At 40.4% G+C, this 22,332-nt stretch overlaps 1 protein-coding gene and 1 pseudogene across 1 annotated transcript; both read right to left on the reverse strand.

The window, feature by feature from the left end:
- Nucleotides 1-1,242: 1,242 nt before the first annotated feature.
- On the reverse strand, nucleotides 1,243-18,993 carry LOC142210378 (uncharacterized; annotated as a pseudogene).
- Nucleotides 3,758-4,536, reverse strand: LOC142209084 (gastrula zinc finger protein XlCGF66.1-like). Its single transcript, XM_075278026.1, has 4 exons — nucleotides 4,432-4,536; nucleotides 4,123-4,302; nucleotides 3,918-4,041; nucleotides 3,758-3,834 (listed from the first exon to the last, which is right to left on the reverse strand). The coding sequence occupies exons 1-4, from the start codon at nucleotides 4,501-4,503 to the stop codon at nucleotides 3,758-3,760; spliced, it is 453 nt and encodes a 150-aa protein (XP_075134127.1). The 5' UTR covers nucleotides 4,504-4,536.
- Nucleotides 18,994-22,332: the final 3,339 nt, after the last annotated feature.

Here is a 22,332-nt window from a genome sequence, read left to right on the forward strand (position 1 = left end):
TGTAATGCAATGCATTAGTGATAAGACCCCCTACGGTTCAAGACCCCTGAGGAGTCTATTAAATGCAAGACATTTTTTTTAAGTTAAAAAAAATGTAAAAAATATTAAAAATTTCCCAGAATACATAGCCTGTGAAATACATACACATTAAGTATCCCTGTGTCCGAAAGCACCCGATCTAGGCTAAGAATGCCTAATAATCATTGGCCTATGCCCTATAAAAGGACTGTATTGAAATAATAAAATGTTTCCAAATTGAGTTTATTGTGTTATGTTTCATTGTATAGATTGGGTATTTACTGTTCTCAAAGCTGCCATATTCTCACTCCCGTAACTTTTTTATATTTCTGTACATTGGATGTCTTTTTTTTTGCAGGTCCAAGTGTACTTTTTAATAATATCATTTTGGGGAACGTCTATTCCTTTTTTTTTTTTCAAATTTACACTTAAAAAAATTAACAGAGGTGAAACAGTGGCGTTTCAGCACTTTTGATTTTTTTTTTCCAGCTACTGTGTTCACCGTACAGGAAAAATATTTTTATAAGTTTGTAGAATTGGAGTTTTCAGACACAGGGATACCAAATGTGTACGTGTTTCACAGTAATTTTTTTAATTTTATATGTATTCTAGGAAAAAGGGGGTAATTTCAACAATTGTTTTTTAATATTTTTTCAAAAAATGTTTATTTTTTTTAACAAACACAACTGCATTGGAATTCTATGGGATTTTTGCTATGTTACTATTTAGGCTGCCCATAGACGAGCCTCAATAGTAATATTCCTATGACAGGCCTGGGAGCCTTCATAAGGTTCCTCGCTGTCATAGGAACAGGTCGCCTCCCACAATCTCAATGTGCAGGAGTTGTCCTGCAATGTTTATTTTTTACTTTGGATAGGGGGAGGATGACATATTTGTAATACAACAGAGGCTATAGATTATGTGAGATATCTCCAAAAAACAAGCAGTAGTAAATCCACCAATTTAGATTCTTAAACAGCAGTGTGGATAAAATGTAAATTTTAATTAAACAAACCATTAAAAGTTAGGTACCCAGTTAAACTCATATATAAAACACTCCCATATTGTATACATCAACAGAATATTAATGCATAAGTAGTTCCCAACAGTTTTAAGATGGAAGCCAAAGTGCAGATAAATACTTGTAGTCCAACCAATTTTTATGCAATTTACTTTTTAATGGCACAAATACTGACAGAAAATTGAAAATTTGTCTGAACATTGCTATGGTTCCTTCTTTGTGTGAGTTGTCTTGTGTCTAATAAGATTTGCTTTCACAGAAAAATCTTTCCCACATTCTGAACATGAATATGGCTTCTCTCCTGTGTGACTTCTCTGATGTACAACAAGATTTGATTTATAGTTAAAACCTTTCCCACATGCCAAACATGAGAATGGCTTCTCCCCTGTGTGACTTCTCTGATGAATAGCAAGAAGTGATTTATAGTTAAAATATTTCCCACATTCTGAACATGAATAAGACTTCTTGCCTTTGTGGCTTCTCTGATGTCTAACAGGAGCAGATTCCCCATATTCTGAACAAACTGACGGCTTTGCCACCTTGTGACTTTTCTGATGTATAACAAAATTTCCTCTATCTGTAAAACATTTTCCACATTCTGAACAAGAAAATGGTTTCTCCCCTGTGTGAATTCTCTGATGAGTACTAAGCTGTGATTTCTGGTTAAAACATTTCCCACATTCTGAACATACAAATGGTTTCTCACCTTTGTGAATGCTCAGATGTCTAAGAAAATTCGATTTCTCTGTGAAACATTTCCAACATTCTGAACATGAAAATGGCTTCTCCCCTGTGTGACTCCTCTGATGTCGAACAAGAGCTGATTTATGGTTAAAAGATTTCTGACATTCTGAACATGGATATGGCTTCTCCCCTTTATGTGTTCTCTCATGTATAATGACATATGATTTGTCTGTAAAGGATTTCCCACATTCAGAACATGAATATGGCTTCTCTCCAGTGTGAATTCTCTTATGTGTGGCAAGATCTGATCTTTGGTTAAAACATTTCTTACATTCCGAACATGAATATGGCCTAACCCCTGTGTGAATTCTCAGATGTTTAATAAGATTTGGTTTCTGGTTAAAACATTTTCCACATTCTGAACATGAAAACGGTTTCTCTCCTGTGTGAATTCTTTGATGGCTAATAAGGACTGCTTTCTGGGTAAAACATTTCCCACATTCCAAGCATGAATATGGCTTCTCCCTTGTGGGAGCTCTTGAATGTACAATAATCCTTTTGTGTCTTTTATTTTTCTGATTAGTCTGAGATGGATCAGAAGGTAGGACTTGTATGGAAGGATCAGATGAGGGATCAGAAGATCGGACCTGTATAGAAGGATCAGATGATAGATCAGAAGATAAGACCTGTATAAAAGGATCAGATGATAGATCTTTGCTGTGAAGGGCTGAGGGTACATCTGGGATAATGACATGTTCTTCATATGTATCTTGTGTGATACCACCATCATCTGCTTTATAATCTGAAGATATGAGATGTCCCTCTGAGGTCCTGGTACTGTCATCTGCCGAGAAGAAAAATTATTTATTTTTGAATAATATATCCTGTCATATTGATATTTTAGAACATTCCTTAAAACTAATTATCAGGCATGTAACAACATACAGGTGTCAAAAGTGATTGTGATGAGATTCTGTAAATATCCCCATCACTGACCAAACCTTCTGGACTTTTTTCTGCGAGTGATCTGTTACCATATTTGGAAAAGTTCCTGTCCACAGCGTCAATACATGGTGTTCGGAAAGTAAGCACACAAAATGAAAGGGTGGACTTTAGCCAGTATATGAAGTGTTTTTTATTAATGAACATGTGACTGGAAATGCACCGTTGTGGCGCTGCAGGTAGACCGAGATGTCGGTTTCCTATCCCTCGCTGCGCCAAGAAGAAAAAAGCTCTTTAATTGGAAATCAGTTTAATCACTGTTACTTATTTACAAGAATCGATCAAAGTGCTGGCCGCCTACCTCAATGCAAGCAGTGCAACGCTGGGAGATGGATTGACGCACCCGTTCACAGACTCCTTGCATGGCCCTCACCACAACGAATGCAGCTTGGATGTGGTTCACGAGCTCTTCGCAGGTTGGCACAAGCGTTGCGTACACAACGGACTTGACATGTCCCCACAAGAAAAAATCAAGTGTGGTTAAATCTGGCAAGAGAGGGGACCACAGCAATGGTCTACCTGCAGTGCCGCCACGGTGCACTTCCAGTCACATGTTCAGTAATAAAAAATACTTCATATACCCGTTAAAGTCCATCCATTCATTTTGTGTACTTACTTTCCAGACATCCTGTATTGTGCCACTTCCAAAATTCATCCTTGATTTTTGCAGCACCTATGGATCTCCAGGGGATGTTTTGCACATGTAGTCAATCTGCTATGTGTCCTACCTGAATCTTTTATTTTACCTTTTTCAGGGTTATCATGATTCTATCATTACCTGGGATGTTGAACAAATCATAGCACATAGCATCATCTTGCACAAACCAGGCTTTCACCTTTCAGGGCAGAAGACTGAGAGGTAAAACCCTGGGTCGGGCAACATGGGCTTGGCTTTTAAATGCGCTATTCTGTTTTTTAAACAAGTTATGTAATCTATTATTTACTTAATTATACAATCTTAATAATTATATAATGTTAAAAATATTTTGAAGCCGGAGTCGGTAACTCTTTTTTGACTCCACTCAAAGTTGGTCATGGCTCTGACTCTGGCTCCAACTCCAAAGTTCTACTGGGACATATCTCCGGTGATGTTCTCTTACTGGATGGAACTGGAGGAAACACATACAGGGACTGAATTCATTCTTTCCATACAGATAATGAGAGGCCGTGTGTATTTAGTCATGTCTATTACCTGCTGATGTGAGGGGCTGCTGATCCTCCATCATCACCTCCTTGTACACATCTTTGTGTCCTTCTAAATACTCCCACTCCTCCATGGAGAAATAGACAGTGACATCCTGACACCTTATAGGAACCTGACAACACAATGATACAGTCATCACCAGATCCCTTCATAGCGCTCCTGTATAATGTCCCAGCATTCCCAGCAGTGTCACCTCTCCAGTCAGCAGCTCAATCATCTTGTTGGTGAGTTCTAGGATCTTCTGTCCGTTGATCTCCTCATGTATCAGGGAGTGAGGTGGAGGCCCCGGGATTGGGCTCAGGGTTCTCCCCCATCCTTCAGATACAGGAGCCTGACAGCGCCCACTAGAGGTCTTCTTCACTACTGTGTAATCCTGTTTATGGAGAGACACATTAATAAATATCACTCCATCCATTCCCAGAGTCCCTCACCTCTCCAGTCATATCATCTGTTATTACTATAGATAAGACTGATGTAATGTGACATCATCAGAATCTCTCACCTCTCCAGTAAGCTGGTGCAGGATCTCCAGGGTGAGATGTATTATACTCTCCACCATCTTCTCCCTGTCCATCCAGAAAAATTATGTTATATGGAAGATATTTGCCACGAGGATCCTATACCGTAAGAATGAAAAAACTCTCCATGAATATATACACACACATAGCTCTGCCTGTACGGCTGTACACTACATATATATATACTTAGTTTGGGGTAACAGGACCTGTTTTGATGTCAAAGGGAGGAGTCAGACTCCAGACTGTGCTGCTGGAACAGGTAAAGGACCTTTGATGATGTAATCACCATGTGATCAGTCACATGTGAGGGAAGAGGGAAAATGTTTGTTCTTGTACCGTGTTAGCCAGTGGGTAGGAAATATAAAAAAAAACAAAAAACTTGTTAGTCTTCAGTAGTTGATACCTTTTTAATGGCTAACTAATAATGATGACAGATTACAACGTTTCGGAACGTCTAGGTTCCTTTCTCAAGTAAATTTAAAACCATTTCTGAAGGAGCATATTTATATACAAAAAAGGACACATAGGGATAGAATTCCAAGAGGAAGGGGGGTAGAGGGTTAGAATGCGTATGAATTCACATCGCCATACAATTAGAGAACGAAGACTTGACCTTCCTGTATCAAAGCATTTTTGCAATGAGGATCATAATATCACCGATCACATGAAAGTTTTGGTTTTGGGAGGGAATTTCAAATCAAAGAGAGAACGACGCATTTATGAATGTAAATTTATGACCCTGCTTCAAACACTGGAGAGGGGGCTAAACTTGTCACATGGTTTTATGTCTTTGTACAGAAATCACTGACTTGAGACCCTGAGAACTGATAAGGACCTGTAAGTGTTTACATTGTTTCTACCAATTACTAATGAATCCTGGCTGACATCAGAATATATTGTAATAATTTGTAGGGTGTATATCGGAGGTTGGCTGGTTTGAGGCTGAGCAGGAAGATTGGGGCCGTCAATGGTATCGTTTGGCCTAAAAGGCGATGTATTAAAATGTGAATGGACAACCAAAATCGGTGAAACAAAGAACACTCTGTGTTTTAAATAGTCGGGAGCCAGTTCTGTGCACTGTGTAAAAGAAGTGATGTTTCTGCGAATTCACACAGCGTTTTTTTTTCTTTTTCACATAGAGTCTGCCACACGTTCGGTGCCACAGCATTATATTTTCTTTACCATTTTTTCATTATTTTCTCTAGTATTGTCACTACAATGTGTAAGCCATGCAGCTCATGCACCTGTGCTTGCTGGGAAAAATCGAATCCTTTTGGACTTGGCCAAAAAGGATTGTAAAGGGTCTAACTCGTGTCTTCAGAAGGTGAGGGGAGAGGCTGGAAGCGGAATCTGGATAAACATATAGCTGGGATGATTTAGGAAAACCTGCACTCGCAGGGGGTTGGACCCGATGGCCCTTGAGGTCCCTTCCAACTCTACCATAAGATAAGATAAGATAAGGCTGTTCAGATGGTGGCATGTCGACAGTAGTGTTATTAGAGGTTGTAGGCCTTCTTGAATAAAGTCACAGGTGTCTCTTTTAGGTAAAAGATAATTTTTCAACAGAGCAGCATAGTACCGCCCACTCCCCCTGTGGCACTAATGCATGGCCGTGAAAAGGGGCAGAGGTAGGCAACAATTTATCACAACAAACTCCTCCCACTACTCAACACCTACGCCCTCTAGTGTGCTGCGCTCTGGACCCCCTCCAGTTTGCCTATTGACCGGGCATTGGGGTAGATGGTGCCATCATCCACCTTCTTCATAGAGCTCTCTCTCACCTGGAGAAACCCAGACACACTGTGAGAATAATGTTCTTTGATTTCTCCAGTGTGTTCAACACCATTCAGCCAGGGCTATTGAGGGAGAAGCTGAACCTTGGTGGTGTGGACCATCACCTGTCCAACTGGATGCTAGACTACCTGACAAACCGCCCTCAGTATGTGAGAGCCCAGGACTGTGTGTCTGACAGACTAACAGACTGTGATCTGTACTACAGGGACACAACAAGGTACAGTTCTTGCCCCATTTCTCTTCACACTGTACACTGCTGACTTTAGGCACAACTCATTCAGCTGTTCCTTACAGAAGTACGCTGATGACTCTGCTATAGTAGGCCTTATCAATGATGGCGAAGATGGGGAATACAGAGACTTAAACCGAGACTTTGTTGAATGGTGCCAGTAGAACCACCTCAGGATTAATGCTGGGAAGACCATGGACATGAGATAAGACTTTAGTAAACGGAGAAGTGCTCCGACCCTGGTGGAGATCCAAGGGACATGCATTGAGATAGTCAGGACCTATAAGTATCTGGGTGTGCTCCTCAATAACAAACTAGACTGGGCTGATCACCTGGAGGCGCTGCACAGAATGGGTCACAGCAGGCTCTACCTGCTCAGGAGGCTGAGGGCCTTCAGAGTCCAGGGGTGAGCTCCATGCGGGAGAACAAATCCCACCCCATGTATGAGACCTTGATGGAACTTGGCAGCACTGTAAGTGACCGTCTGTTTCACCCCATGTGTGAGAAGGAGCGCTATTGCAAGTCTTTCCTTCCACCCGTGATCAGGCTGTATAATCTACATCAGACCAAGCGAAGATCACTCCGTACAGAAAACTAATGATTATGATGTCTTCCTTCTTTCTTCTTCTGTTCCTTAGTTGCTATGGACTCCTAGTATATCTTCTCTTCTCAGCTTATGTGTGTCTACGTCTGTATTATATTACTGTGTATTATCCTGTATCTGTATTACTATGCTGCTGTAACATACTGAAATTTCGCCACTGTGGGACTATTAAAGGTTTATCTTATAATCAGAGGAGAAGATGTGTAATGACCAATGGAGGGAAAATCAACAGGAACCAACTGGACAAGGTAGCACGTACAGTATATACAGTCTTAATGCTTGTAATATGTCTAAAGGACCTTTTTGACATCATTGAGCGGTACTGCGCATGCGCCTGGAACTATAGTCACAAGGACCTTCCTGATGCCATCTCGCAATGGAGCGCATGCGTCAGGGATGACCAATCATGGTGAGGGGTGCTGATGCGCCAACTCTCGGTCACATGACTGACTCTACTTAATGGACCTGTGGCTAGAGTAGAGGATAGTTGTTGTCAGACAGAGTTGACTTTAACTTTTAAGGAGGCAATAGCTTAGTATCAAAACAATAAAGAATGATAGGCCAATACAGCACAAGGCCACTGATGTCATACTGGAAGGACCAGGGGAGGACAGAAGTAGGGACTGGAGCAGCAATGTTGGACCATCAGAAATTTACAAGGTGAGGATATCTTATTTATTTTATGCTGTTTCTTATCTATAGGCAAATTTTCCAAAAAAGATAACCCCTTTGATCATCATTTAGTGGTCGAAATTGCTTTACCTTTTCCTTGTGTTTTACTTTCAACTATGTATTTTATTAACTATTTTAAGAATTTTATTAAAACAAAAAGATTTTTAAAAAAGACATACAGTAGATAGTACTAAAACAGTGTATTAAACCATAATGGTGCAGCACACCAGCAAGATATCAGAAAGTCTACATCACTCGAGGTTATCTCACGAGCTTCAAATTCATAAATATAATATTAGTCTGAGCACAATATGTGTCCCGTAAGAACCACGTGTCTGTTAATTTCCCATTAATGTTATGAAGCACGAACGTCAGATGTTCCATAGCCTGTAGATGCAAATCCTAGAATAGATACCTGCCCTATATTGTGGGGCCATCCACTTCCAGAAAAGAGCAATAAGACATTTACTAGAAGTAATAACATGGAGAAGCAGCATGGTACCACCGTTACTCAGGGACCTAAGAAGTATACAGCAGGGTCTAATGTAATTAGTAGGTCAAAAATGCCATGTTACAAGTGCTGGACCATGGACCAGAATGGTTTAATCCGAGGGCATTGCAAAAAATATGAAATAGAGAGCCTACCGAGAAGTTGCAGCGGCAAAGGGGGACTATATTTTTTATACTACTTGTCAATAGAAAGTTAAGATAAATAGTTATTCCTGTGTTAGTTTTTTTGTAAATTGTGGGTAAAGTATTTCCCATATTCTGGTCAAGAACATGATTTTTCCTGTGATGTTCGGTTCACACTAGTGTTCAGCTTTCTGCTTTTCAGGTCTGCTTGGACACCCGAAAAACGGAAAGCTAACCCACTTACTGCGGAAACCCGAAGACCCCATAGACTATAATTGGGTTGCGTGGTTTTCTGCCCCAAAAATGCACACTTTTTAAGCAGACTCGAGGACGAAAACCCTGAATGAAGAATGAGCACTAGTCTGAACCTAGCTTTATCTGTGCGGTGTAATTATGGCCAGCTTTGGTTAAACAATTTCCACATACAGTAATTCTAAATATTTTCGACTCATCTGATTTGGTTTTTCGTTAAATCATGTCTCACAGTCTGGACAAGATTATGGATTCTCTGTTGTGTGAGCTGCTTCATGTCTAAGAAGGTATGTTTTCCGAGAAAAACATTTACCACAATCTGAACATGAGAATGGCTTCTCCCCTGTGTGAATTCTCTGATGTGTAACAAGATTTGATTTTTGAGAAAAACATTTTCCACATTCTGAACACAAAAACGGCTTTGCCCCTGTGTGGGTTCTCTGATGTAGAACAAGATCTGATTTCTGGTAAAAACATTTCCCACATTCTGAACATGAATATGGTTTTTCCCCTGTATGAATCCTTTGATGTTTAACAAAATATGACTCATGATTAAAAAATTTGCCACATTCTAAACATGTAAATGGCTTCTCCCCTGTGTGAATTCTTTGATGTCTAACAACATCGTTTCTATGGTTAAAACATTTCCCACATTCTGAACATGAATATGGCTTCTCCCCTGTGTGAATTCTTTGATGTTTAACAATATACGATTTGTGATTAAAACTTTTTCCACATTCTAAACAAGAATATGGCTTCTCTCCTGTGTGAATTCTCTCATGTCTAACAAGATCTTTCTTATAGTTAAAACATTTCCCACATTCTGAACATGCATATGGATTTTCCCCTGTGTGAATTCTCTTATGTACAACAAGATCTGATTTTTGAGTAAAACACTTTCCGCATTCTAAACACGAATATGGCTTCTCTCCTGTGTGGATTCTCTGATGTCTGTCACGATCAGGTTTCCGGTTAAAACCTTTCCCACATTCAGAACATAAAAATGGCTTAGTGCCTGTGTGAATTTTCTGATGTGCAACAAGATTTGATTTATCTGTAAAACTTCTCCCACATTCTGAACATGAAAATGGCTTCTCTCCTGTGTGGGTTCTTTGATGCATAATAAGGGTCGTTTTGCGCACAAAACTTTTGCCACATTCTGGACATGAAAATGGCTTCTCTGCTTGGGCACTTTCTTGAACAATACTCTGTCTCTGACTTTTATTTTCCTTCTCAGTCTGTGATGGATCAAAAGATAACACCTGTATAGAAGGATCAGATGATGGATCTTTGCTGTGAAAGGCTGAGGGTACATCTGGGATAATGGCATGTTCTTCATATGTATCTTGTGTGATACCACCATCATCTGCTTCATAATCTGAAGATATGAGATGTCCCTCTGAGCTCCAAGTACAGTCATCTGCCAAGAAGAAAATTGATTATTTTTGCAAAATATAACCTTAATATTTTGATATTTTATAATATTTCTAGTTTAAAATTTTCAAACTAATTGTAAGGAAGGCAGAAAAATCTTGGTATCATTTGACTACGCCTGTGGTGGAAAAAATAACTATGGACCTCAGTAAAAAGTCCAGTAGATCATGAGTTGTTTGTTTTTTTAACAAGCTAGTAGTGGTTACAAAAAAGTCCCAAATCATTTATACTTTTTCACCTCCCACAATCGAGACCTGCCATTGCCTAAAAATCTGCATAAAACAGCAACAAAAACTGAAAGGGCAAATCTGGACTTATTAATAGCTAATGTCTATCCTTAGTAATATGGAGGTGGCGTAAGATCTGAGAAAGATGCATCCCAGAGAAGGTATAGACTTGTCATCTGCAAGGTGTAGGTGTCTGTTCCTGCTAGATCAACTAGATCAGGCTATATAAAAAGAACACTGCATATAGAAAAATGTGGCCATTTAATCATCAATATTATCTTCCATTTTTCCGAAAGTAGATATGAAGCAGGATTTCAATACCACATCGTCTATATCAAATGCAGATCTGATCATCTAAAACAACTTTGTTCAGCAAGTGGACACTGACCACTGTGGAATCTCTATAAAGGGCTTTTGACATGAACATAACCATATTTAAATTTGCAGACAATTAAACGTTACATTTTTTGTAAATTTAAATAATTAAAAATTTTGAAGATTTTCGCAAATGATCTTAATGGTGACTTGCTCAGTTACCAATGAATACGCCATGAACATAGGAACTTTCTATGGCCTGGGACTTGTCAGAAATCCATCCAGGATGTGCATATTGTGACCAGGTTATCAGGAGGGACCCTACATGTATGAAGAGATAAGCTGAAGAATCTGTGACAGTTTTCTTTATATTTAGTGGTGACTACTCACCTGAGCGGCCACCTGTAGGAATGTCCTCCTTACTCTCCTCATCTCCCCTCACATATGTATCCGGAACAACAATAATGTTCAGATCTTCACCCGGATACAAAATCTGTGAAACAAATATTGTAAAAGTCACCAGACGGATGGAGAAGTCACGTGGGAAGTTTTATAGGAGAAGAAAAGATCATTCATTATCATGACCACCAAAAGTGACAGCAAGAGTTATCTGACCAAATAGCTGCAGGTCTCCTGGATAAATCCACCATGTTGGTTCCTTATTCCAACCAGCAGCCTCCATAGCCAGAAAACTGTGAGAAGATCCAGACAACATGTCATGTCTATGGTCAGCTTTATCCTGCCATCTCCACCTTTCTCATTACACAAGTAGAAAACATCTAATACTGTGGGATAAAACCAGACTGACCACGAGACCTTCACAGCCCTTCTACAGGGCAAAGGAAGATCTTATGTCACCTTATCTCCATCTACCTGATCATCCTGGAGAACATTTTCTTCCTTACAGTCCTGTGGTAGAAGAGGACTGGGACATCTCTCCGGTGATGTTCTCTTACTGGATGGAACTGGAGGAAACACATACAGGGACTGAATTCATTCTTTCCATACAGATAATGAGAGGCCGTGTGTATTTAGTCATGTCTATTACCTGCTGATGTGAGGGGCTGCTGATCCTCCATCATCACCTCCTTGTACACATCTTTGTGTCCTTCTAAATACTCCCACTCCTCCATGGAGAAATAGACAGTGACATCCTGACACCTTATAGGAACCTGACAACACAATGATACAGTCATCACCAGATCCCTTCATAGCTCCTGTATAATGTCCCAGCATTCCCAGCAGTGTCACCTCTCCAGTCAGCAGCTCAATCATCTTGTTGGTGAGTTCTAGGATCTTCTGTCCATTGATCTCCTCATGTATCAGGGAGTGAGGTGGAGGCCCCGGGATTGGGCTCAGGGTTCTCCCCCATCCTTCAGATAGAGGAGCCTGACAGCGCCCACTAGAGGTCTTCTTCACTACTGTGTAATCCTGTTTATGGAGAGACACATTAATAAATATCACTCCATCCATTCCCAGAGTCCCTCACCTCTCCAGTCATATCATCTGTTATTACTATAGATAAGAATGATGTAATGTGACATCATCAGAATCTCTCACCTCTCCAGTAAGCCAGTAGATTATCTCTCGGGTGAGATTTAATATATTCTCTACTATATTGCTCCTTTTGATGTCCATCTTGGAAAATTATTTAATATAGAAGATGCCCACTGAGAGGATCATATAATTTTGGAACCTGAATGGAGAGAAGATAAAATAAATAATTCTATGTAAAAAGAACAATTATAGGGGAAAAAAAACAAACACTGATTATCATGGAGTTATTGAGGGATATAAGGAATAAGAGATATAGTTGTATATGTTTTACCAATCCATGACTTTTTTGGAAACATAGGGTTGGGTGTGTTCCACAAAGACACATGTTCTCTTTGCTGTGAACAACCGACGTGAGTTGGACGTGACTGTTTTTACAGCAATGGAAGTCAATAGATATATTGGCGTCATTTTTCACTACCGGATAGCCCAAACAAATAAATAGGTAGATTTTGTAACATATGTCAAAATGAATTTGCATTCAAAAGTGATGTGATGGATATTACAAAAGGATGAGTGGGAACCCCAACTCAGGCTGTGTGGGTTATGTGACAGTCCCGAGATAAGCCTTAGTGAGGCCTGTGTGGACACTTCAGTCCTGAGCAAAGAACCAGTACATAATAGGAGGAGAATATGACTAGGAAGCCATTCAAGGTCAGTCAGAAGGGGTTAATGATACATGTGGCCCATTGAGGGTACATTTACCTCACAGAATTGGAAGAGGAAGGGACTTCCGCCTCAAATTCCTCTTTTATTTCAGTCCCTTGGCCTCACATGATATTAAGATAAGATAGATAAGATAATCCTTTAATAGTCCCACATTGGGGAAATTTCAGCATGTTACAGCAGCATAGTAATACAGATACAGGATAATACACAGTAATATAATACAGACGTAGACACACATATGCTGAGAAGAGAAGATATACTAGGAGTCCATAGCAGCTACTTTCCACCGCAGATTTACTCACGGTCTAGTGGCAGATGAATGGAGTAGTAATGTGACTCACACCTCCGAATCGGGGGCAAAAATCGAGGAGGACGCTTGTTGTTTTTCAGCACTCTGCTTCGATCAATGCCTTCTATTGAAAACAATGGTTTGAGAGAATAATCCAACTCAAAATCTTCACCGAGTTGCACCATGTGATCATATCCTAATCCTGACAATGACGGTGACTATACACACATATATATATATATATATATATATATATATATATATATACACACACACATATACCTCTACCTGTACAGCTGTATAGTGTCTCTATGCGAAAGGAGGAATAATACTGGGGAAAGGACCTGTGATGATGTCATGTGTGGGAGGAGTCATCTTCCTGGCTGTGCTAATGGAGATGAAGGACCTTTGTCGATGTCATGATCATGTGTTCAGTCTCCAGGCTACGTTATATATTGTACACACACAGCTCTCTCACGGAGAGTTGGTAACCATGTTTTCTCCGTGCCCCCTCCAGGCCCTGTGTTATCCCTTTAATACCCGGTAGAGGTGAGGCGCCGGTGATGCGCGGTGGGTTTAGCCTTCATACAAGGCAGCACATACAGCTCTCCCCAGTAATAATTTTATTTACATAGCGCCAACATATTCTGCAGCACTTTACAAATCAGAGGGGGCATGAACAGTCAATATTAGGCATCCATCGACTCCTTCTACTACAATGAAACTACTAAAATATTAGCCCACTCCCTCATAATCTCCCGCTTAGATTACTGTAACACCCTTCTTCATGGCCTCCCAGCAAATGCTCTCACCCCCTCCAGTCCAACTTAGGGGGAGTTCACACGGAGTAACGTGCCGCGTGATGTGGCATGTATACGGCGTGTGAGACTTTGAGCGCCGTATACGCTCCCATTGATTTCAATGGGAGCCTGGATCGTATACGCGGCGTTATTTTGCGTCCGTGATTTTGAAATTTTGGGTTAGTGCATATTGCACATTTTCTGTTAGTACAATAAACCTCATTTCAATCCTGAAATATTACTGTGTCCATCAGTTATTAGATATATCAAGCTGAAATGGCTGTTGCAAACACCAAAATATTTAGAACTAAAAATGATTAAGATTAATAGGGGGGCCCAAACTTTTTCATAGGACTGTATATTGCTTTCGAGGAGAGGGATCTCTTCCTTCAATGTTTACAAGCACATTCTTCATTGTACCTACTTTATTTCTGAATTGAGCCCAAAAGGAAGAAGTATGTTGAACAATTTCTTTTAAAGGGGTTGTCTGTAGGGGAAGGGGAATGTGAAACATAAAGAAAAAAAAAACATACTCAAATGTTCCCGGAATTCAAGTGTCCACCATAGCTGTCTGTTGTGGTGCAATCCTAGCAAGGAACCTAATCACATTACTGCATCCTGTAAGTGTTGAGCTTCAATATTTTAAAATAGAAAGTAAATGATTTTTCAAAAACAGTTCTACAAACCATGAAAAGTTCCAATTCTGTTGCAAGTCAGAATTTTTGCCCTAAAAAGGTTGTGATGAGGATGTAGTCATCGGCCCTGCCAAATTTCTGGGGTAAATGATGCCCAATATCTATGTGGGCAGGAATCTGGAGTACATGTCTGTTTAGGTGCATGGACCCTAGAGGATATGCCTAATACGAGACATACATTTCGTAATAGATTCAACAAACTCTGGTGGGACAAGGATTATCAAGGCCTGCGTATAAAAGGTTGGTTTTGATAATTAACCCCAAGGTGACCTAATTCCACAAAATCTTATCTTTGGTGTCATTCTCTGCTCTCTATACACATATAAGGGAGACAGGACAAAGTACAGCACACACCTGAATGCTGAATCAAGTCGTACTCTTTATTTTCAAGGTATACATAGTTGCAAAGTAATCACAACATAACACCATGTATTGTAGTGTAACTCTCTACAAGCTTAATCGCAGATCAAAAAATAGTGCAACGTTTCGGTCTAATTACGACCTGACCGTCTTCTGGCTTCATCTCAGCCAGGTGAGGAAATAAGGCATGAATTTATTCATTAAACCTTATAACATTTTCCATTCTAAACATGAAGATGGCTTCAACCTGTGTGAATTCTTACATGTCTAGCAAGCTTATATTTGTCTTGAAAACATTTCCCACATTCCGGACATGAAAATGGCTTCTCTCCTGTGTGAATTCTCTTATGTTTAAGAAGATGTGACTTCCGAGCAAAATATTTGCCACATTCCGAACATGAAAATGGCCTCTCCCCTGTGTGAATCTTCTGATGTACAACGAGAGCGGATTTATAGTTAAAAATTTTCCCACACTCTGAACATGAGAATGGCTTCTCCCCTGTGTGAATTCTCTGATGTATAACAAGAGCTGCTTTCTGTTCAAAAAAATTTGTCACATTCTGAACATGAAAATGGCATCTCCCCTTTATGAATTCTCTGATGTCTAACAAATGTCACTTTACCTTTAAAACATTTCCCGCATTCCGAACATGAATATGGTTTCTCCCTCATGTGAACGCTCTGATGTATAACAAGGCTTGTTTTCCGAGCAAAACCTTTTCCACATTCTGAACATGAAAATGGCTTCTCCCCTGTGTGATGTCTCTGATGTACAACGAGAGCTGATTTATAGTTATAACAATTTCCACATTCTAAACATACAAATGGTTTTTTACCTGTGTGAATGATCTGATGTTGGAGAAGATTTGCCTTATCTTTAAAACATTTCCCACATTCTGAACATGAATATGGCCTCTTGCCTGTGTGAATTCTTTCGTGTACCACAAGATTTGATTTCGAAACAAAACATTTCCCACATTCTGAACATGAATATGGCCTCTCTCCTGTGTGACTTCGCTGATGTACAACAAGATCTGATTTATGGTTATAACTTTTCCAACATTCTGAACATGGAAATTTGTTTTCCACTGTGTGACTTCGCTGATGTACAACACTTCTTCTCCAGCTTTTATTTTGCTTCTCAGTTTGTAATGGATCAGAAGATAGGACCTGTATAGAAGGATCAGAGGATAGATCTTTGCTGTGAAGGGCTGAGGGTATGTCTGGGATAATGACATGCTCTTCATATGTATCTTGTGTGATACCACCATCATCTGCTTCATAATCTGAAGATATGAGATGTTCCTCTGAGCTCCTGGTGCAGAAATCTGCAGGAATAAAGCTAGTTAGCTATTAATCATCTAAAACAATATAATTTATAAATGGTGGGAGGCCAATCAAACCTATAATAGTAGCAAATAATGTAACATTATTCATTTGCCAAGGTTAAGAGATCTCCTTGAGAGCCTTGAGGTCCACAGATGGTGGCCAGTTCAGGACTACAGAGATTTTGTCATGATACAAAGGCCCTGAGCGAAAAGAACAACCTAGGAAGAGTAGGTCTTGTTTACAGATGAACCAAAGGGCCAATCCTGAAATTTCTGACATAGAAGTAGGCTGGAAAAGGATCAAAGAAAACCGAAAAAGGAGAGCCGTACACCATGAGGGAGTTCATGAAATGTAAGGCCATGGTTGTGATTATTATATGCTGGGCTCTGAAGAGACCCCTATGTATAATAAAGCCACTTCCGCTTCCCACTGAAAAAGTTTGGTTGTAAACAAAATTGGTGGCGAACCTGCAAATATTTGCAAAATGAATCTCTAGTCCTGTTACTGAAACAGGAACTACTTCAAATTAGCAAGCAAAGACTTCTTACAAAATTAAAGAAACAAAGTAGACATGCAGTCAGTCTTCAGATATTGTTGAGTTAGGCCAAAGCAACTGTCAAAGGATAACCCTACAGATTAAAAATAAATAAATAAAAAATAGTAGGATTGGTCTTAACATGCATTGGGGGTGTTTTACCATAAAACCCTTTTTAATTTTGAAATATGTTCCAGGCCAACCTACAGATCTAAGTTTGTGAAGCAGATCCAATATTTCTAAGATAAGAGGAAGGCTAAATTCACATCTTCGCCACAGAATCTGTCAATGGACCAGAACAATTGAGAAGCAACACGTCAGTGGTTTGGTTAGTTGTTGTAAGCCAAAACCAATGGTGGAGATTACACAGCGATAGAGTATAATGGGAAGATTGGCACCTTTTCCAGCCAGCTCCTAGTTTTGTCACAAAATCATGGATAGAAATTAATGACATATAAATAAAGCCGACCTACGGGTTGTTTATATATTGATAGTCAATATATGAACTTTGGAAGACAGAGACAACTATGAGGAAAAAGCAGTAAGCAAGTAGACCTCACTGTCTAAAGGTTCTCTGAGGATAAACAAGTCTATATCAGAAATGTTCAACCAAGAACCATTGAGTTAGTTATCATCAACAGATCGCCCCCACCCCAAGTCTATACAGGAAAAAATACAGAATCATGAAATACTGTAATCATGTAAAAATAAATAAAAAAGCTGCAGATTTTGAAAAGCAGTGAAGGAAAATTAAGTCGACATGGCTATTATGCACAAACTGGGGCAATATACAGCTAAAAAAAATGACAGAACTAGGAATTGTTGTAATCGCTCAATGTGGAGAATTTGTGACTGTTCTCTATTTAGTGGTGACTACTCACCTGGGCGGTCACCTGTAGGAATGTCCTCCTTACACTCCTCATCACCCCTCACATATGTCTCCAGAGCATTAATATTGCTCAGATCTTCACCTGGATACAAAAGCTGTGAAACAAATATTGTAAAAGTCACCAGACGGATGGAGAAGTCACGTGGGATGTTTTATAGGAGAAGAAAAGATCATTCATTATCATGACCACCAAAAGTGACAGCAGGAGTTATCTGACCAAATAGCTGCAGGTCTCCGGGATAAATCCACCATGTTTGTTCCTTATTCCAACCAACAGCCTCCATAGCCAGAAAGCTGTGAGAAGATCCAGACAACATGTCATGTCTATGGTCAGCTTTATCCTTCCATCTCCACCTTTCTCATTACACAAGTAGAAAACATCTAATACTGTGAGATAAAACCAGACTGACCACGAGACCTTCACAGCCCTTCTACAGGGCAGAGGAAGATTTCATGTCACCTTATCTCCATCTACCTGATCATCCTGGAGGACATTTTCTTCCTTACAGTCCTGTGGTAGAAGAGGACTGGGACATCTCTCCGGTGATGTTCTCTTACTGGATGGAACTGGAGGAAACACATACAGGGACTGAATTCATTCTTTCCATACAGATAATGAGAGGCCGTGTGTATTTAGTCATGTCTATTACCTGCTGATGTGAGGGGCTGCTGATCCTCCATCATCACCTCCTTGTACACATCTTTGTGTCCTTCTATATACTCCCACTCCTCCATTGAGAAATAGACAGTGACGTCCTGACACCTTATAGGAACCTGACAACACAATGATACAGTCATCACCAGATCCCTTCATAGCGCTCCTGTATAATGTCCCAGCATTCCCAGCAGTGTCACCTCTCCAGTCAGCAGCTCAATCATCTTGTTGGTGAGTTCTACGATCTTCTGTCCATTGATCTCCTGATGTACCAGGGAGTAAGGTGGAGGCCCCAGGATTGGGCTCAGGGTTCTCCCCCATCCTTCAGATACAGGAGCCTGACAGCGCCCACTAGAGGTCTTCTTCACTACTGTGTAATCCTGTTTATGGAGAGACACAATAATAAATATCACTCCATCCATTCCCAGAGTCCCTCACCTCTCCAGTTATTACTATAGATAAGAATGATGTAATGTGACATCATCAGAATCTCTCACCTCTCCAGTAAGCTGGTACAGGATCTCTAGGGTGAGATGTAATATACTTTCTGCCATCTTATCTCTTTCTCAATCCATCTTTGATGCATTAATCAAGAATATTATCTTATATAGTAGATATCTTCCAAGAAAATCATATACTTTACGAACCTGAATGGAAAGATAAGATAATCCTTTAATAGTCCCACCATGGAGAAATTCAGTGTGTTACAGCAGCATAGATAATACAATAATATATTTCAAGAAAGAACACATACAAGCTCAGAATAGCAGATAGAAAAGATACTAGAAGAAGGACTTCAGGATCATTTAGTTCTCTGTGCGGAGTGATCTTAGCTTAGCCTGATGTTGGTTGTACAGCTTGACTGCAGTTGGGAGGAAGGGAGAGAAGTGCCTCTGGACTCTATAGAACCTCAGCCTCCTGAGCAGGTAGAGCCAGCTGTGGCCCTTTCTGCGCAGTGCATCCAGGTGATCAGCCCAGTCCAGTTTATTATTGAGGAGCAAACCCAGGTATTTATAGGTCCTGACTATCTCAATGTCTGTACCCTGGATGTCCACCAGATTCGGAGCACTTCTCCACTTACTAAAGTCCACCACCATCTCCGTGGTCTTCCCAGCATTAATCCTGAGGTGGTTCCGCTGGCACCATTCTACAAAGACCCGGTTTGTCTCTGTACTCCCTTGTCATCTCCGTCTGTGATGAGGCCTACTATTGCAGAGTCATCTGAGTACTTTTGTAAGTAACAGCTGGATGAGTTGCACCTAAAGTCAGCAGTGTACAGTGTGAAGAGGAAAGGGGCAAGAACTGTACCTTGTGGTGCCCCCGTACTACAGATCACAGTGTCAGACACAGCCCTGGGCTCTCACATACTTAGGTTGGTTTGTGAGGTCGTCTAGGATCCAGTTGGACAGGTGATGGTCCACTCCAACGAGGTCCAGCTTGTCCCTCAGTAGCCCTGGTGGAATGGTGTTAAATTCACTGGAGAAATCAAAGAACATTATGTAAAGAGATATATCTGAGTGGTCTGAGTGAAAATGCATCATTTGTGGGGATGTGTGGCTTCCCCTTGCTGTTGGGGATCCTCAGGACTTGGCCCCCTGCTCTTCTTTCTACACAGCCCCTATTGGACAAACCATAAGCAGATTTGGCTTTCGGTACCATCTTTATGCTGATGACTCCCAGCTATATACCTCATCCTGTGACATCACCCCTGCAATAATTACAGAACACCAATGACTGTCTCTCTGCTGTCCCAAATATCATGTCTTCTCTTTATCTGGAAAATTAATTTCTTAATGACTGAACTACTGCAGTTTCCACCATTTACTAACCGACCTAACCCTGATATCTCCATTTCAGTCTGTGGTCTTACTATAATACTGAAGCAGTAAGCCTGTTGCCCTGGGGTTATGTCTGACTCAATCTTTCCTCGTACACTCATGTCACCTACGCCTCAAAAAACCATCTCCAGAATCCGTCCCTTTTTAGCAGCGATACATTAAAGACACTTATTGTCTCTCTGATTCATTCTCGCTTTGACTACTGTAACTCCTTACTAATCGGTCTTCCCCTCACTAAACTCTCCCCTCTACAATCTATTCTGAATGCAGCGGCCAGGCTCATCTATCAGGCTAGACGCTACAAGTTCATCTTGTAAATTTAGAAAGTAAAGAAATGGAAACATCTTATAAACCAGGTTCTTGTATATAATGTGCTATATACCTCCATGCTTCAACTTTGTATATATTGTGTTATATAGCTCTACACCTTTGCCTTGTATATACAGTGCTATATACCTCCACACCTTCCACATTACCCATACTGTGATATATACTACCATACTGTGTACCTTGTATACACTATGCTATATACCTCCACATCACTTACTCCAAGCTCCAGCAGCCACACTGCAGCTCAGTCCTCTCAGCCCATGACACTTCTGATTGGCCAATATGAAGACTGACACACAGCCTGACCAATCAGGGAAGGAGAAATCCCTCAACCACCAATTATTATTACCAGCCCCGCCCTCCTGGTGTGAATGCTGGCCGAGAGGCCACCCCGGGTCAGAGGAGGTAATGAAGGGGTTAATGGTACGTGTCACCAGTAATCCTGACAGACAGTGAGTATATATATACCTACAGCTGTATACTGTATATAGGGTAGAGTACACACATATATACACAAATACCTCCACCTGTACAGCTGTATACTATATATGGGAGAGGAGGAATAATACCTGGGAAAGGACCTGTGATGATGTCATGATCATGTGTTCAGTCATGTGGGAGGAGTCAAACGCTAGGCTGTGCTTCTGGAAGAGATAAAGGACCTGTGATGATGTCATGACCATGTGACCAGTCACATGTATGAGAGGAGTCAGGCTACAGTCTGTGCTGTGGCGTTCTGAGGTGTTTCATGTTGTTCGCTCCACTCAGCACTGTCTACATTATATATGTGCTAAAAAGCTGCAGGAAATGCGACTCACTCGAAACTTTTCCTTCTAACACTTAAAAATGGCATAAAGAAGAAAATGTTTGTTTTTGTACCATGTTAGCCAGTGGGTATGAAATACAAAAAACAAAAAACTTGAGAGTCTTCAGTAGGTGATACCTTTTTTAATGGCTAACTCATAATGATGATAGAATATGACGTTTCGAAGCTCTTTGGCTTCTTCTTCAGATATAACTAAGAACAATTTCTGAAGGCTGCTTTATGTACGACAGGACACATTGGGATAGGATTTCAGGAGGGATGGGTATGAGGAGAAGAGGCTTATTAGTATAAACATGTAAACATGTTCTTATCTTTATGGCTGTCTTAGTTCAGTGATTTCTATAGAATGACATGAACCCATGTGAGACATTCATTCCATTCTCCAGAGTGTTAAATAGGGTCATGCTCTTGTATTCATGAATCAGTCGCTGTTTCCTTGATTTAAAATTCCCTCTTAAAATCAAAATTTCCATCTCATTGGTGATATTACGATCTTCATTGCAGAAATGTTTTGGCACGGGAAGGTCCATTCTCTGTTCTCTAATTGTATATGCATTCATTCTCATTCTGAGCTTCTGACCGGTCTCTCCAACATACAGATTTTCAGTGGAACATTTGGTGCACATTATTAAATACACTACATTAGGTGTGTTACAGGTGAACGTACCTGGGATTTTATATTCCCTGTTAGAGTTTGGTATCTCTATCCTGTCAGTGGTCAGTATGTGAGGGCAGGTTTTGCATGAACAATTCAACCAGTTCCATCCCACCATCAACCTGACGCTCAATTACTCCTTCTCTGAAATAAACTTCCTGGACGCAGTCATCAAGATACAGGATGACCTGTGAATTGTTTACATGTTTATACTAATAAGCCTCTTCTCCTCATCCCCCTCCCTCCTGAAATCCTATCCCTATGTGTCCTGTTGTACATAAATATGCAGCTTTCAGAAATT

The sequence above is a fragment of the Leptodactylus fuscus genome, chromosome 6, assembly GCF_031893055.1.
Source record: "Leptodactylus fuscus isolate aLepFus1 chromosome 6, aLepFus1.hap2, whole genome shotgun sequence".
NCBI lineage: Eukaryota > Metazoa > Chordata > Amphibia > Anura > Leptodactylidae > Leptodactylus > Leptodactylus fuscus.

Excerpts from the sequence above, each read along its gene's own strand:
- LOC142209084 (XM_075278026.1), bottom strand. The coding sequence starts at position 4,503 with ATGGACAGGGAGAAGATGGTGGAGAGTATAATACATCTCACCCTGGAG. Across the intron at positions 4,042-4,122 it reads TTGAGCTGCTGACTGGAGAG|GTTCCTATAAGGTGTCAGGA; the intron begins GTGACACTGCTG and ends TTGTGTTGTCAG. Across the intron at positions 3,835-3,917 it reads GCAGCCCCTCACATCAGCAG|TTCCATCCAGTAAGAGAACA; the intron begins GTAATAGACATG and ends TGTTTCCTCCAG.